General features: G+C 45.4%; 1 protein-coding gene across 10 annotated transcripts; it reads left to right on the plus strand.

Moving 5' to 3' along the window:
• Positions 1 to 1,275: 1,275 nt before the first annotated feature.
• GOLM2 (golgi membrane protein 2) lies at positions 1,276 to 15,713 on the plus strand. Of its 10 annotated transcripts, none has more exons than XR_008311462.1 (12): positions 1,276 to 1,425; positions 2,319 to 2,688; positions 3,026 to 3,080; positions 3,938 to 4,040; positions 5,015 to 5,105; positions 5,575 to 5,719; positions 6,034 to 6,114; positions 6,987 to 7,064; positions 7,827 to 7,976; positions 8,463 to 8,523; positions 9,710 to 9,771; positions 13,958 to 15,713. XR_008311462.1 is itself a non-coding variant. In XM_053272606.1 (11 exons), the coding sequence occupies exons 2-11, from the start codon at positions 2,362 to 2,364 to the stop codon at positions 13,959 to 13,961; spliced, it is 1,095 nt and encodes a 364-aa protein (XP_053128581.1). In that variant the 5' UTR covers positions 1,276 to 1,425; positions 2,319 to 2,361; the 3' UTR covers positions 13,962 to 15,713. The 10 variants fall into 10 exon arrangements, 7 of the variants coding, with proteins under 7 accessions (XP_053128581.1, XP_053128582.1, XP_053128577.1 ...); XR_008311463.1 differs by lacking the exon at positions 8,463 to 8,523 and adding an exon at positions 8,597 to 8,660; XR_008311464.1 differs by lacking the exons at positions 8,463 to 8,523; positions 13,958 to 15,713 and adding exons at positions 8,597 to 8,660; positions 11,469 to 11,567.
• Positions 15,714 to 16,087: the final 374 nt, after the last annotated feature.

Consider the following 16,087-nt stretch of genomic DNA (forward strand, 5'->3'; position numbering starts at 1 on the left):
CCCAGCCACGCACCTGTTTGGGCTTCCTTCAGTTGTATTGATCCTCCAGAATTGATGTGAGTGTTAAGACCTGGAGCTACCAGAACAGCAGGTCTTTCTCTAGGACCATTACATGACTTACATCGCCCACCATTTACAAAACCTTTAAAAAAATAATTTAGGATGATGTTCTATTGTGGCACATTGTGTGTGTGTGTGTGGGGGGGGTTAACTTGTGGGCTTCTGTTTGTGTTGGTGCTTGTATATGTTGCTGCTGCTCTTCCTTCTCCTAATAGAGTAACCTATGATTTGGTTTTCCCCCCAAGTCCTGCTATGGTGCCTCATCGTGTTGTGATGTGTCCACACCTGCAAAGATCAGAATAGTTCGGACAATGGTTTTTCCCGGGACACTCTATGGATGCGAAAGCTGGACTTGGAAGAAGCAAGATAGAAAAAGCATGGATGCTTTTGACCTTCTCTTATGAGGCAAGGCTACAGCATCTGGGGCTCTTTAATTTGGAAAAGAGGCAACTACAGGGAGACATGACGGAGGTGTATAAAATCATGCATGGTGTGGAGAGAGTGGACAGAGAGAAATGTTCCTCCCTCTCTCACAGCACTAGAACCAGGGGCCATCCCATGAAACTGAAGGTCAGGAAATGTAGGACCGACAAGAGGTAGCACTTCTATCAATGTAAACTGCTTTGGAAATGTGCTTTGAAAGAGGTCTATACATAGCCATTGTACTGTATTGTACTTTTTCAGAAGGAAGATAGAAAAGTATTGATGCTTTTGAACTTTGGTGTGGGAGAAGACTTTTGAGGATACCATGGACAGCTAGGAAAACAAACCAATGGATCCTAGAACGAATCCATCCAGAGTTTTCACTCAGGGCACAAATGACCAGGCTCAAACTATCCTACTTCGGACACATTTATGTGAAGACCACCCAGCTCCCTTGAGAAGTCCATCATGCTGGGAAAAGTGGAAGGAAAGAGAAGAAGAGGACGACCAGCAGCCAGGGGGAGGGACTCGATGACGACAGCCATGAATGCACCCCGGAGAGACCTTCAAGGCCGAGTTGGAGACAGATGATCATCCTGGAGAGAATCTCTCTGCGTGGATGCCAAGGATCGACACCGACTTGGTAACACTGAATCCATCAATGGTTTGGTTCTGTTTTTGAGCGGCCCTCCTCTCCGCGCGCGTTTGTCTCTCTACCCGCTTTTTACCTCTATGGGAGGGAGGGGAGGAGGAGGAGGCGGAGCCTGGGGCGGGCGTCAGTGGCGTCCGCGCGGTCTCTCTCGGCGCGAGCTCTCGCGAGAAGCGGCTCCAGGGCGACAGGAACGCGAACGCGGAAGTAGCGGCGCTTCAGGCGGTTGAGGGAGGCGCGGAGGCGCGAGGGCCGGGCCGCGGCTGGCCGGGGAGCGGCCTGGAGAGCGGCAGGTGGGCGGCGCCACGGGGCGAGGCCGAGGGCCCCCCCCACACCTGGCGGGGGGCCGGCTGAGGCGGCGGCCCCCCTCCCCCGGGACCCTCGGCCGTGCGCGGCGCTGCGGGGCGGCTCGGCTGGCTGGGCCCGGTGGGGAGTCCCGGGCAAGCGGCTGAGCCGCCTCCCGCAGGGCAGCCCCCGCCCCCTCCCCCTCCCGCCTGTCCGCCCTCGGAAGGGCCTTCCTCTCTTGTGCTGCTGCTGCTGCTGCTTCCCCCGCCCCGCCGCCGGCGAGGGGGCCCCTGCCTGGCCCGGCGGGTGGGGGTGGGGGTGGGGGTCCTCTCCCGAGGAGGAGGAGGAGGAGGAGGAGGAGGGCGGCCTCGTGGCTTCTGCTTTGTCAGTTGCCGCCCATTTCGAAGGCCGCTGCTGCTGGGCAAATGGCGTGCTAGTGGTGTTGGCTTGTCTCCTGCTCTTCCTCGGAGGAGCCCAGAGCAGAGTCCCTGGTTATGTTGAGCCTACCCACAGCCCTGCGGGGTAGGCTAGGCTGAGAGAAAAGGCACTGGCCCGGAGGTGCCCCCTGAGTTTCATGCGCTTGCACCCCAGGCGGCTCTTCTGGCAACTTGGGGGAATGCTTTGTTCCCCCTTCACCGCCTCCCTTCTGCCCTCTCGGCTTTCCGGGTGCCGGTGTCAGCATAATTTTCCCTCTCCGGTCATGGCTTAAGCTAGCTTTAAACTTGCTTGTGCGAACCTGAATGGGCATGGCAGCACCCTATTCCAGTGGCCCCGGTTTTTGTTAGTGAGAAGGGGTGTCAAGCCCCTCTTATGTCTCACTCTTACAGATTCTTGGCAACACTAATGCATTCTTTCCTTGATCTTAAGCACTTGCTAAATCTTCTGGGCTTTCTCTTACCAGGTGCAGTGAGAAGGTGAAGCGCCCCCCCTCCCCGGCCTCCCCCATGGTGGGGTTTGGGGCCAACCGGAGGGGTGGCCGGCTCCCTTCGTTCCTTTTCGTGGCCTTGCTGGTAGTCATTGCCATTCTTGCCTTCAACTACTGGAGCATCTCATCCCGCCAGGCTGTCCTGCAGGAGGAGGTGGTGGAGTTCCAGGGCCAGGCCAAGCGTGGCGATGTGGCCCGTGGGCGCTTGGAGAAGAGGAACTCGGAGCTCCTGCTTCAGGTGGAAGCTCACAAGAAACAGCTGGAGCAGAAGGAAGCAGAGCACAGCCACTTGAACAGCCAGCTGCAAGCCAAGGATGGCCAACTGAGGCAGTGTGAGGAGAGCAGGGTGAGCCTACTTTGGGTTACCTGGTGTATTCTAATTAGTGTATATGCGTTTGTCTACTTCTAGGATGGAAATGAGAAACATTTATCTCAAGTCAGAAGTGATGTCCTTGTTTCTCCCTTTTGCTCAAAAGGATTGTAAATGGACAGTGTTCAACATCATGAATAGGGAAACCTTTTTTTAAATATAAGTAGCCCAATACTGCTGGCTGCTTAATAGTTTCAGCAAAGGGTAACTGCCTGGAATCATGTTGATGGTGCCTTTTATAGCAATGAATTTTCTGAGATAACATTAATTGCCTCATGAGATTGGGGGAAAAACCACCAATTTCTCCTTTCAGGTCAAGCTTCAGAACAACATATCAAACCAGATGGCAGACATACATCGCTTGAAGGGTAAGAAGTCCTGATAGATCAATGAAAAGCATAACATGTAGCAGTAAAACCTAGTAATGCTGTGGAACAAAAGCGTGTCTGATAGAGAAGTAGCAGTGTGTGACCTTGAAATAAACTAGAGTTTGTGAAATGTTTCCATAATTACAGCCAGGTGAACAGCCTTATTAACCAGGGTATCTCTTCCTAATCCGAACACAAAGGCATGAGCGTGTGTTCTGTCTTGTTACAGAATCTATAAATGTGTGTTCATTTGCATTGGTTAGCAATAATCATAAACCATTCTGCTGGGTGAGTGATGGTGGGGAGTCATATAATCGCACATTATGTCACTTCTATTCCTTACAGTAACTAACAGCAGTATCCAGATCTTACTGTACTGCTCTGTCGTGTGGAGTTAGCACTCTCTCATTCACAGAAGACAAACAATAGGAAAGAAATAACATTATGCTGTGGCCTTTCATCTCTAAGGGGCACAGGAGAGTAAATGACAGCCTGCTTTGCATAGACAGGTCCATCACATAGCCTTCCACTGAAAATCAGCTGTATGTGCATGTGTACTCTACTAAACCATGAGAGATTAAAAATGTGTACATACAAGTCACTGAGATAAAGCCACCCTCTCGTCTGCAGTATGGCTTCCAAACCATACATGAAAACCTTGCATATGATCTTATTTTTTAATGCATGTTAAAAAAAGATGGTACACTGGTTATCGTCTGAACTATGCTAATGAGACTCAAAAAGGCAAAAGTTACCCCCTAGCCCCCAAAGAGATAATCTTGTATTTGGGATAGCTTTGAAATAAAAGTTCTCCTCCCCTATATTTAAGCATTGTGACTTTTTACACTTTGGCTTAGAACAACTTGCAGAATTGCGTCAAGAATTCATGCGTCAAGAGGATCAGCTTCACGAACAGAAGAACAACAACACAGAGCTTGTTAAACGGTTGGAGTATGAAAGGCAAGTATGGCAAGATTTCTGTACAGTTGGAAATCTAAATCTAAACAGATATTCTGTTTAGACTCATCTGTTCTAAACAGGTGAGTCATGGAGTTCCGTAGTCTTTTTTGATATTAGCTGTGTTCAGGAATGCTCAGATCATAGTTGTACTGTGGGGGGGGGGAGGGTAAAGGAGAGGAAAACTCATTTGCTAGTAGAAGCTGATGGAATGGTGCCTGGAACCGTGTCCAATTTCAGCACAAATCGCTGAAGCCTCTGCTGTTGAAACTGAGTTAGTACACAAACCAAGCAGACTAATTTCTGATATTTGGCTGTTTACAAAGGTGCATTGAAGAGGATGGGAGGAAGGTTTCTATATGCTTACCTACTTGTGTTGACTATTCATTGAGATCCCCAAGGAGGATTTCCTTAGGGAAAGCCAAAAACCATACCAAAAATGGCTCTCTTATCCCACAGCGCAGTTGGTCAACACACAGCAGGAGATGGCATGTTAAATACTCGTGTCCTGCTGAGTGAAGCCTATGCTACCTGACTTGGTCAAGGCATTGGCAAGAACTGGGCTGGATAGGGAGAGGAGAACCGAGGTGGGAGGTTTGCATCTCCTGAAACCTCTTAATGTGTCCACAAGAAGGCGTGTCTTGCTACGAGGACATGGAGGAATATCTGTAGCTCAGTGGTAGAGCACACACTTCCCATGTGGAAGGCTCCAGGTTCCATCCCTGCCAGCTAAAAGGACCTTGGATATCAAGGCTGGGAAAGGCTTCTTTGCCTGAGAATTTGGAGAGCCGGTGACAGAACTGGGCTAGCTGAATCTAAAGTTGGACTCCATAAGGCAGTTTCATATGTGGAGTGCCCCATCTCACAAGGAAGAAACTGATAAACATGAACATAAATAGTACAGTAGTGGAGCGTGTATCATATGGCCTCTTAGTCTTGGACATGTTTAGAATCTGTTGAATTTTGTTCTGTTTCAGTTTTCAGTGTGGACAGCAGATCAAGGAATTGAGAGTGCAGCATGAAGAAGATATGAAGAAGTTAGAAGAACAAGTTCTGCAAGACCAAAAGGTACACAGCCTTTAAAAATTCCTGCTGTTAAAGTCAGATTTTTGATGGGCCCTTGAGAATTGGGGTTGTGTTTTTAACGAAAAGGCCATATAGAAATGTAAAAATAAATAAAAATAGTTTGAAACATCATTTTCTATCTGCAAACCCATTTCCAATTACTTATTGAGAGAAGGGCAGGACTTGGGCAGGATTTTCTCTGTTTGGGTACAGATCCAGGCTACCATTGCATCCTTGCCCCGCTCTGTTCACTGCAAAGTGTGATGTTGGGCTGTGGCTTGCAAAATAGGGAAACTTGTCTTCTGACTGTGAGATTCACGTGGATCAATAAAAAAAGCAAAGCAGCTTCATTTATTTCTTTCAGTTTAGCACAGGCATAAGGGATCCCAAAACTCAAGCGCATAAGCTTGTTAGATGTCCAAAGATAAACAAATATGTTCCTTGTCAAGATTAATTCTTAACTTTTTCACAGCAGGTTGCCCACAAGAGCCAATCCAGCAAAGATGCTGAGGCCATTCTGAGCAATAATCCAGCAATACTGAAGACAACCCAAGAATTGGATGAAAAGAACATAATTAAGAATGAAGCTCCTTCCATCAATATCTCGGATGGCAAAGGTCTGTGGTCCTGTGAGACCTGGGCACATCCCTGTGTTCCTCTGTTTCCTGGGAGAAGGCAGACTAGCCAGCTGGTCAAGCTCTCCTCCGTCAGGAAGGAAGCCCAGGTCTGGTACTGTGGTGCACTTCAGAGTCCCATGAGGACTCTGAAGCATGGGCTGCCTCTGGGGGCCAGTGGGGTGAAGGGGTTTCTGCTGCATTTTGCTAAGTAACTCAGTCCCTCCTGAACCAGTCCAGTCTCTGTCGCAATTTTGCATTCACTTGGAACTTGAATGGGAGGCTCAGGGAGGAGTAATGTCACTTTGTTTTGACAGAGAAAATCAAACCAGGAGATGATGCAGGGATGCCTGGGATAGAAGAGAACGACCCTGCTAAGGCTGAAGATACCCTCACTGGTTAGCAAAACTTTTTTTCCCTAAAGCAACTAAAACTGGTTAGTGTTTGAATACTCTAGAATATTCTCTGTTTTGATTACTTGGTGTATCAGCTATACTGGTTCCTGAACACATTCCAGGGAGTTTAAAGGCAACCTCCATGAGGAGTGCTGAAAGGAATGGCTTGAAGCTGTTTTCATATGTGCAGTGAATTATAGATGCAGCCTGTAGTATGTGAGCTTTATTATTATTATTATTACATTTATATCCTGCTCTTCCTCCAAGGAACCCAGAGCGGTGTACCACATACTTGAGTTTCTCCTCACAACAACCCTGTGAAGTAGGTTAGGCTGAGAGGTACATGACTGGCCCAGAGTCACCCAGCAAGTATCATGGCTGAATGAGGATTTGAACTCGGGTCTCCCCGGTCCTAGTCCAGCACTCTAACCACTACACCATGCTGGCTCCTCCTTCTTCTGGCATGTTGCTGAGGTGACAAGGCAGAAGGCACCTGTTTAGATTTATACACCACAGTGTTCTCTAGATTGAGTGAATTAGTTGCCAGAGCCATACTCTTTCTAAAATTAAAACAAAGTATAAATGGGGGGCAGGGAGGGGAGGAGGGCACGTTTTTACCAGCCTGTGAAGTTTCACTTAATTCTTCATTGCATGTTAACTGTTGCAAATGCTGCATTGGCCAAACTTTGGCTTAGTGGGGAAATCTAAAGAGATGCCCACAGCTGAAGCTGCATCTGTATCTGTGTTTGGTCACAAGGAGTCAGCCTTTAGGAGAGTGATTAGTTTCCAATCTTGCTGTATAATTGCTTCAGTGCACGTTTGGTGGTTGGCATCAGGAGACTGAGCAAGTCACAGTGTAAGTCTCTTTCATTTAGCTTTGAAGAAGCCACTTGAACATCAACTCAACGTCAATCTTCCCACAGAACAGCCCCATGCTCCAAATCTGGCTCAAGGTAAAAAGCCCGAGCTGGGTACATTTCAGAACAAAGTAAGATGAAATAGACTCCTTCAATGGTGGAGGGCGTCCTGCAAGGGACCACTCCCCCCCCCTCCCTCCCCCTCCCTCGGAAGGCAGGGATAATGGAGTTCCTGCTCGCGCATCAGCCCTAGGGCAACCCGGCCACTCCCCTGCCCATTTCCCTGCTCTGGCCTTACACTATGCATTCACTGGAGCAAAGAACTGGGCCAGGAAGCCTGATGCTTTCAGGGAAATCTGGGTAGAAGTCTTATATGTTTTTTGAAAGTGACGTGGTGGTAGAAGTAAAAGCAGCAGATTCAGGAGGCCCTTCCTCACCCTCTCCTCCCTACTTCTCCAAACGTAACTCTTAGGAAGCTAGGACAGGAATCAGAGGGTGGGAATAAATTGACACTTTTCACAGTGGACCAAAGTAGGAAGTGGGGTCTCCCAGGGATCTGTACTGGGACCAGTGCTTTTTAATTAGATGATTTATTAGTAGTTGGGGTAAGCAGCAAAGTGGCCAAACTAGCAGATGTAAACTCTTTTGGGTAGTGAAATACAAAACAGACTGTGAGGAGCTCCAAAAGGATCTCTCCAAACTGGGGGAGTGGGCGACAAAATGGTGAATGCAGTTCTATGTCAGTAACTATAAAATGATGCACTGCTGGGGTCTGAGCTGTCGGCAACGGACCAAGAGAGGGATTTTGGGGTCTTGGTGGACAGGAACTTCTTTATTGCTTGTTTCCATGTGCTTCAGGTGGAAATGCTGATGTGATAAAGCAGTTGCCATCAAACCCTCTCCAGCACTTGATTCCGGATCACATCATGGATAGCCAGAAAGCTGGAAAAGAACTTGTAAAGCAGGCTGCAAAGGACAAAGTCAGTGACTTCCAGAGGATGAAGCAAAGTAAGTTCGTCCAGGTCTCTGTTCATTGATTCAGACTGCATGCTTGTTCTTGATAGCTTGTCCTAAATGTAAAGTTTCACTAAACTAATTAAAACACCATTTTATAGCACCATAGTAAAACCGAAGCATGAGGAAAAATTGCTTGGGCACATCTATCGGATTACATACAATTGCCATTCAGATTACTAATTCTAAAAACAGTTTTTTAAAAGCAATATTTTCTTCCTAGCTATTGACTGCTGCAGTATACATCTGCCTGGGAAGGAACAAAGTCCTGGCTTGTAAATGTGAGCTGCAAATCCGAGGTGGGGGGTGGGACCCAGGCTTAGCAACAGGTGTGGCCCTTGTGTCTGTAGAGGGACGGGAGATTCCCCAGATCATGCTGGAGTGGTAATTCTGTGTTGGTACAAAGCTGGGGCTTTCTGGGGGTGGGGGGGAATAAATCTTGTGTTGTATTGATACCTCCTGTGGGCCTCTCACTTGTAGCAGGAATTGGAGTGAGGCTTCGAATGGCGGTGTTAAACTGGGTTGGAGGCACATATGGAAGGTAATTTGAAAATTGGTTAGAGCTTTTTATATACTTTTCCTAATCAGAGGTTCTTTTTAATCTTATTAAACAGGAAGGTTGAACTTCGTGGATTATAGGGTGTGAATTGAAGGCAGTTTAAGATCATCCACACACAGGTTGGCATAGTTTAGCTCACCAGATTTAACACTTACTTGTGTGTTTGGACGGTAAGTGTAAATGGCTCTTTTGCCTAAGCTATTTTGGAGGTTTCGGCAAAAGGTTGTTTACACTCGAAACAAGATGTGTGCTGAAATTGACTCCTCGTTTACTTCATGGTTTTGCATGAGCACTCAAGACAAAGTTTGCTGTGAAATATGGTCTGAAAATACTGGTACATCTAACACCAGAGTTCACTTAATATTTTCCTTTTACCTTTATCAGTGCTCTCCCCATTACCATTCTCAGTTTCAATCAAATCTTTAAAAAGCCTATTCAGATATGTAGCAGCTCTAGTTATACGATGGAAGAGGGGGGGAAATAGAATACATTTGCCACTGACTAAATTGTGCCCCCCCCACCCCCAGTAGAGTGAGTCTAACAGAATTCAATGGTCACAATTAACATAATTTTAAAAGAAAAATGTCTAGCTTTTCTTTCTAATAATTGGGGATTGTCACACAACGGAAAGTTAGCATGTTTTAATATATTGTTGAGATTCTTTTGTTTCAAAGGATATCTGCTATATATAATATCTTTTCAAAACTTCTAAAGTTTCACGAGCCACTGAAACCTTTTGTGGTTCCTTGTTAACTGTTCTAATGCAGTTCCTCTTAAGACACTCCTTTTAGTGGAATTCTTCTTAAGACACCCCTTTTTTTCCCCTTAGGGTGCCCCTTTATTGTAGCATTCTAACATCCAGCTGTGATTCTGGTATTTTATTTAGATTTTGTAAACCTGTAATGTAAGCTGACTAAACTAAACTTCTGAATTCCTTTATTTTCACAGTAGTTACTAGTGTTATACCTTTTAATTCATGGAGATAGCTCAGCCTGCTAAAATCTACCCAAAACCATGGCAGGCCATTTTGCAGTACTCTTCTGCTCTTGGTAGGAATACCCCAGTCTTGCATTGCCTGCATCATTACAGCTGTGGTCTCTTGATGTGGAAAGAGGTTGTTTTCCTTCACGTGAAGTAGCATTTCTCAACCTTGTATATCTTTCTATAGTTCTAGGTGAAGCATAGTATAGGTTGACTGCCTGGAGTGTATAGCTCGTAGTTGTGTAATAGGTAAGATACTGCTTCTCACTTGCTTGTTGTGTATCAAATGTTACATAGTGGTGGATAGCCACCATACTAATGGCTGTGGGCATTCTCTCTCATAAGCCACAGGAATCTAACATGAGGGTGTGTGGATATTCAGGGAAGTTGCCAAAAGGGCTCCCTATATTCCATGTCAAGATTTTTGTTGCATTTTAGAATATTCTTGTGCCTAATCTGTTTAGATAGACCCAAATAATGTCATGCGGCTCCTGAAGCATTATGCTTCTAGGCATGGAAGTGGCGGTTCTCCAGTGTGACTCAGGGTGAGGGGAGAACTACTGAGAACAGACTTGTGCAGTCACCAAAGAGAATACTCTGGAATTAAGGGTGGCCTGTAGAACCAGGGCTGTCTGCCAACCCTTTGAGGGTAAACACCCTTAAGATGAGCCAGAGAGTCCTTCTAGCATTTGCAGTGCTTGAGTACGAGCAGATCCGAACTTCGATCAACAAGCAGAGCCTTTTGAAAACATGTTAAATATCCCTAGACTTTAATGGGAGCTTTGTAGGTCAGTTGGGGCTCCAGACGTGAGCCGTGCACAGACTCTTTATTTACCAGATCTGCAGTCTTGGTTAGGCACATTGAAACGGCTGCAAATGGCTTCCTTATGAAGCCTGGACTTCTTTGCGGCAGTCATTCTGGACAGGAAGTCCTCCTCAAGCTTTTGGAAGCAGATAACACAAGGTGTGCAAATGTAGCCAGAAGGGAACTTGCAGAAATATTATGGAAGACATTCACTTCATATGACAAGATTTCACTGATGAACTTAGTTGACATGGAACTTACTGTCAAATATATACAATGTAAATAAATAAATATTTGTTAGCCCTTCTTTCCCACACTGTGTGTGAGAGAGAAGATTGTTTAGCCTGAGTGTCCGGTTCATCAAGACTATTCTTAGAAATACAGAAGGTGTGGAGGTTTCCATCTGTGGGGAATGTCACTAACCTCCTCTCTCAAACTCCCATGCAATTGATGGAGAGTGTGCTGCATTGGGCTCCATACAGGAGTCTTGTCTGTAGGGATCCTTGTCATTTGCTCCTAGAACGACACTATCTCTAACTCTCTGCTTGTGTGTAAAATGTCACATTTCATCATTCAATTGGATTCATGCTTTCCCTGTGGAAACTTCTCCTGGTTTTTAAGCTGCTAACATTTTAGAAATTTCAAAGTAGAGAATAGTTGTATTAAACTATGTAGCATCTTTACAATTTGATTCATATTGGAATCTTCTGGTGAAATTTGAGCAGTAGAAGTCAAGCTGTGCCTTAAATACCTTCTAGAAGACATTCAGCCTCTCGAAGCTGGAAACTTGCCTCCTTTGGGGAATGTATGTTGGGTTTTAGAGAGCATCTGAAATTCTAGCTAAAAAGTCTCAGTCTTCATTGATAAACTGATAGCATTTGAAGAAAATGTGAGACTTGGTTCTGACTCCTCATTCTTGACATCTGGGTTTCTCTTAAGGTGCTGGTGGTATAACCAACAGTTACAAAATCCAGCTCTTGGTTTCCTGGCCGGTGGAATTGGCTCTTGTTGCAGACCACAACTCACAAGGATTAATGCTTTGAAGCTGAAAACTTCCCTTTAGTTTAGATTCCTCCTTCTCTTTCCCGTGACCCCTTCCGCTCCTCCTTTCTTCTGACCAAACCCTTTGCCTACTTCACAGGCCGGTTCTTTGATGAGAATGAGTCCCCTGTTGATCCGCAGCATGGCTCTAAACTGGCGGATTATAATGGGGATGATGGGAACGTGGGTGAGTATGAGGCAGACAAGCAGGCTGAGCTGGCTTACAATGAGGAAGAGGATGGTGATGGTGGAGAAGAAGACGTCCAAGGTGAGCTTGGGCCTTGTCTCCATCCCATTCACATCGTGCTGACTAGCCACTTGGAAAGGCCATGCAGTGAGTGGGCAGCATTCAGTAGCAGTGTGTCCTAACAAGCCAGGTAGGTGCCCAAGGAGGCGCAGCTGCCTCTTCTCCTTTCTCCCACCCCACCCAAGAGCCGCACTGCCTGCAGGCTGGCCATTTATCAGGTAGAATGGTCTACCTGGTGAGTGGCCAGCCTGCAGGCGGTGCGGGGGAGAGAGGAACCACCTGAGCTTAGCCCCTTGCAGCTATACCTGACAGATGGCCAGCCTGCAGGCAGTGCGGCGCTTGGGTGGGAGAGAGGAGCAACCCCAGCTGCCTCCTTTGGCACCCCCGCCTCCCCGGCTGATTAGGTTTGAGGTGTGACTGCCTCAAACTATTCCTGCAGCTACTGTGTTGAGCATGAGGAATAATTTGTTCAAACTTAAATCAGCCTCTGCTTGAAAATGGCTTTGTGTTAAACTCTGAAGACTACTGGAAAGTCGGAGGAGGTCAAGGCTACTGTAGTGAAGTTGGCTCTTGCGTATGAAGAAGCAGACCATAATAAGCAAATCTTGATGGTCATGCAGCACTTCCTCTCTTCTGGCTGCTGAGGACTAACATGGTCACTTTTCTGGAATTTTCGGTGGAGGGATGGTGGCCTGGTATTCGCCTCTTGTGAATGCATGCAACTGCAGTCCTTGGGCACAAGCCCAAAACTAAATGTGTATCCTAACCAACCTTGGCTTAAGCAGTGATTAGCTATAACACGCGTTCTCACTCTTCCCCCGTCTTAGAGTGCTCTACACTCCCTAACTCCTAGAAATCAATATTTTAATGTCTTGCCAATATACAGATTCAGTGGCCTCTCTCATATAGACTTGTTGCTTCCAACATCCACATTGTCCCTGTGCATGCTCTCCTCTTTCACTTTGCATGCACCTTAAAGCATTCCCCTTCATTAACTGTCTGCTTCTGGTGCTTCATTTGTGTGGTATTGATCTTGTTTTCAAACACAACACTGCATCTCTTGGCTTATGGAACAAAGTAGCATATTTCTATTTTATTTTTTTGCAGAAAGAGGCTTTGCTAACCAGCAAGAAATAACTCCCAAAGTACAGCCTTCTAAATCGCTCACACCAGAGCTAAAACTGGCATCCTTGTTAGAATATCTGTGCTCTTGTGCAACTCCCATTCATTTCGAAGGGTGTTGCTGAGAACTTCTTGTGGATTCTGCCCCATTCACTTATAAACATGTAATTTTGTGAAATAACACACTTGTATCTTTCCAGGATGAGATTTTAATGTGTTACAAAGCCCCATTCTTGACTCTGTTTCCCCAGCCTTCTAGGTCAGCTGAAGTTCTCTTATGTTTAGCTTGCCTGGAAGAAAGTGCCAGAATGTTGTTTAACACTTAATGCAGAATGTTGCTGGTACCTTTCAGGTGATAGGAAGACCAATTGGTATCTCTTTCTCTTTTCTTTTCTTCTTTTTGCTGCCTGGACAGGTGATGGTAGGTATGATACTACTTTGGTGATAGAACTAACAAAATTAATTTAAACTTGGATTCATACAGCACTGTAAAATTCAGTTTTATGCAAGATGTTGAAGGGCTGATTCTAAGAAAACCATCTTGGCTGGAGTGGGGCATGCACAAGTCCAAGGCTCACCATGGCTGGGATGATGGTCTGAACCTGGTCACCACTGCCTGTCGTAATGGGGTTGCCACAGCAGTGCTTTCAGTTGGTGATTATGGGAGAGGGGTGTAGGAGACCCATCCTGGGTAAGACTCTGGTTGCACTCCTAGTTGGTATTTTGACAGGACTCTGGTTGTAGAGTGCACCAATGCAGAACCAATATAGCTAAAGAACTGTTGCTCATTCTCACAAGCAAAGATAGGGGAGGGGAGAACTACAGGCTGGTTTGTCCATAAGCTCTTGTGAATTTAAAGCTTTGAACTCTGGATAGTGTCGGGTGGGCCACTGTGTGGAACAGGATGCTGAATTCAATAGGCCTGGGCTGTGCTTAGGTTCTTAGTCATTGGGTGGGTGGGAGAGTGTTCTTGGAGAAGCAGCAAAAATGCAATGTTGCTAAGATGGCTGAAATCCAGGCCTCCTAAAATAGGGGACTTCTGCAAAATGCTCCTCTTCCAAACAGTTTGTCTACTGCATACAGCACAGTGGATGCACATGCTTGTTCCTCTCAGTTGGTATGGGAAGGCAGTGAAGAGCGTGCCTCTGGTGCATGTGGCTGGCTCTCTGCAAGGCTTGCTTATGAGGGCATTAATTTTGGCATGCCTCCTTCGCTTCCAGATGATGAGGAGAGAGAACTTCAGATGGATCTGGCAGACTATGGAAAGCCACGCTTCAATGATGTACTTTAAAAAGCTGGATTCCTTTCATCAGATGAATCCTGCAATTGGGGGGAAACAAACCCTGAGCCAATTTTGGTTTTTCAGTATTTACTGTACAAGACCCTGAGAAGAGTGACAGCAAGCTAGACAAGCAGCTATTTAACAGCAAGCAATGGAAGGAAAAGGTAACATGCTGTACATATGTGTATAGTTGTACTTTTTTTTGCAAATGGTTTTATTTGATCCAGAGATTATGGTTCTACAGCAAGACCATTGGTAGGCCAGTCCCCTTCAGGGTAGGGGGCATCTGACTCTTCATAGGTTTGGGCTCTTTCAAGACTGTACTTTACCTGCAGCCCTTGAATTAACTGAGATTGCACAGTAATTTACGCTGACATGTTCCTGAAAGTAAGCAACTTTGTAAACTGGAGACACTGTACAGTTTATATCTTACATACATGAATTACTCCATTGCAGAAATGTGTACAGCTCCATCACCTTTTGATACAGCAGTGTGTTCAATCCATGTGAGCAAATGCTTTCTTTTCTTTTGCTGTTGTGACTTGTAATTTGCAGGTAACATTTCATTTGAACAAGTTGACTGAAAATGTGTTAAATGTGTTGTATGAAAGCGCCTTCCTTAATATAACGAAGGAAGGTCTATGTGACAGTGAACATAGTACATTAATCCTATGTGAGACAGTATAGCTAACCTTAGGAGAGTGTCTAAAGTTGTCCTTAGTGGGGATTTGGCAGCAGACTAGTCACTCTATAGGATTATCTCCAGTGTTTTTAAATCAGCTAAATCTACAACCAGTATTTCCAGCACATGAGAGCTATACATACTTTGTTTTTGCAACAATGGTTTTGATCATATGCAATAATAGATAAATCTGTCAGAGTGGCTAAAAGTACAATCTTGACAGTTCCAAAATTCATTCTTGTCTGAACCCCTGATGTGTGTGAGTATCGGGTGATGCTCATTTTCATTTCGGTGTCAGTGCTGTAGTGTGGATTGCTCAAAATATTTGTGTTCTCTGTTCTTGTGGCTTTGTGTTTGTCTTTTCTTTTTTTGATGTTGGATTTCCCCCCTGGTGTTAAGCACTTTCTGAAAATCACAGAAATGGTTATGCCCATCAGTACTATGCTAAGCAGCATTGTCAAGTTATTAACCCTAACGAGTTATCAAAAAGGGCTACTGTGAATAGAATTTATAGGTCCTGTGACAGGGTTGATTGTACTTCACTATTTCTGTACTCAGGTTACAGTTCATGTTGGTAAGTTAACGTTTATTTGTAGTAATTTTAATGGACCGTTTGCATTGAACAAAAAGGTGAGATCTGTTTGTATAGTTAAGACTTCCCTTAGAAAGAAAAATGTGTGTGGTTTCTGGCAACAGAGGTGAACACTTGTGCCAGGGTACCTTCTCAGGCAGCCACATCACAGATCTTGGACTCCTTAGAAGGGGGGGACTCTTCTTCCACTCCTCCTCTTGCCAAGTTGTAGAACTTTCTGGGTTTTACTCACAGATCCAAGGCGGAACCTGTTCGGGGGTGTGTGTGTGTGTTTCCCGACACCTCCATCTCTCCATTGGTCTTCAGTAATGTACTTTGTGAGTTGACCAAAATGTTTTGCCCCAAACTAGGTGTAATTTTATGAAGATTCTGCTATTGGAATTCAAAATTTAATAGGTTCTAATAAAATGTAATACAGTTTTAGTTGTGTGTGGGTTTTTTGTACACTTTGTCAAGCTGATTAAAGAGGGTGTTATGAGAGAATAATGCCCTTTAGTGAAAGCTGGTCAGTGTCTCAGAAGTTGTCTTTGGGAGAATTTTACAAAGTACTTGGACAGATGCAAAGTGCTTCAACACTTGACCCTTGTCACCCTGTGGTATACATCTTCCCCTTCTAGGAAAGGGGCTGAGGCTGGGATATGGGCTTTCTTCACTACGCCCACAAGCTTCCATGGCTTATAAGAAAACTAAAAAGCACATTAATTTTAAAGGATGTCCCTGCTGGAGATTCTTATCTCTTACCAAGGAATCTTCCTATTCGGATAACCTATTTACAGGGAAGTAGCAAGGGAAAA

Source organism: Hemicordylus capensis, chromosome 10, assembly GCF_027244095.1.
Source record: "Hemicordylus capensis ecotype Gifberg chromosome 10, rHemCap1.1.pri, whole genome shotgun sequence".
Taxonomy (NCBI): domain Eukaryota; kingdom Metazoa; phylum Chordata; class Lepidosauria; order Squamata; family Cordylidae; genus Hemicordylus; species Hemicordylus capensis.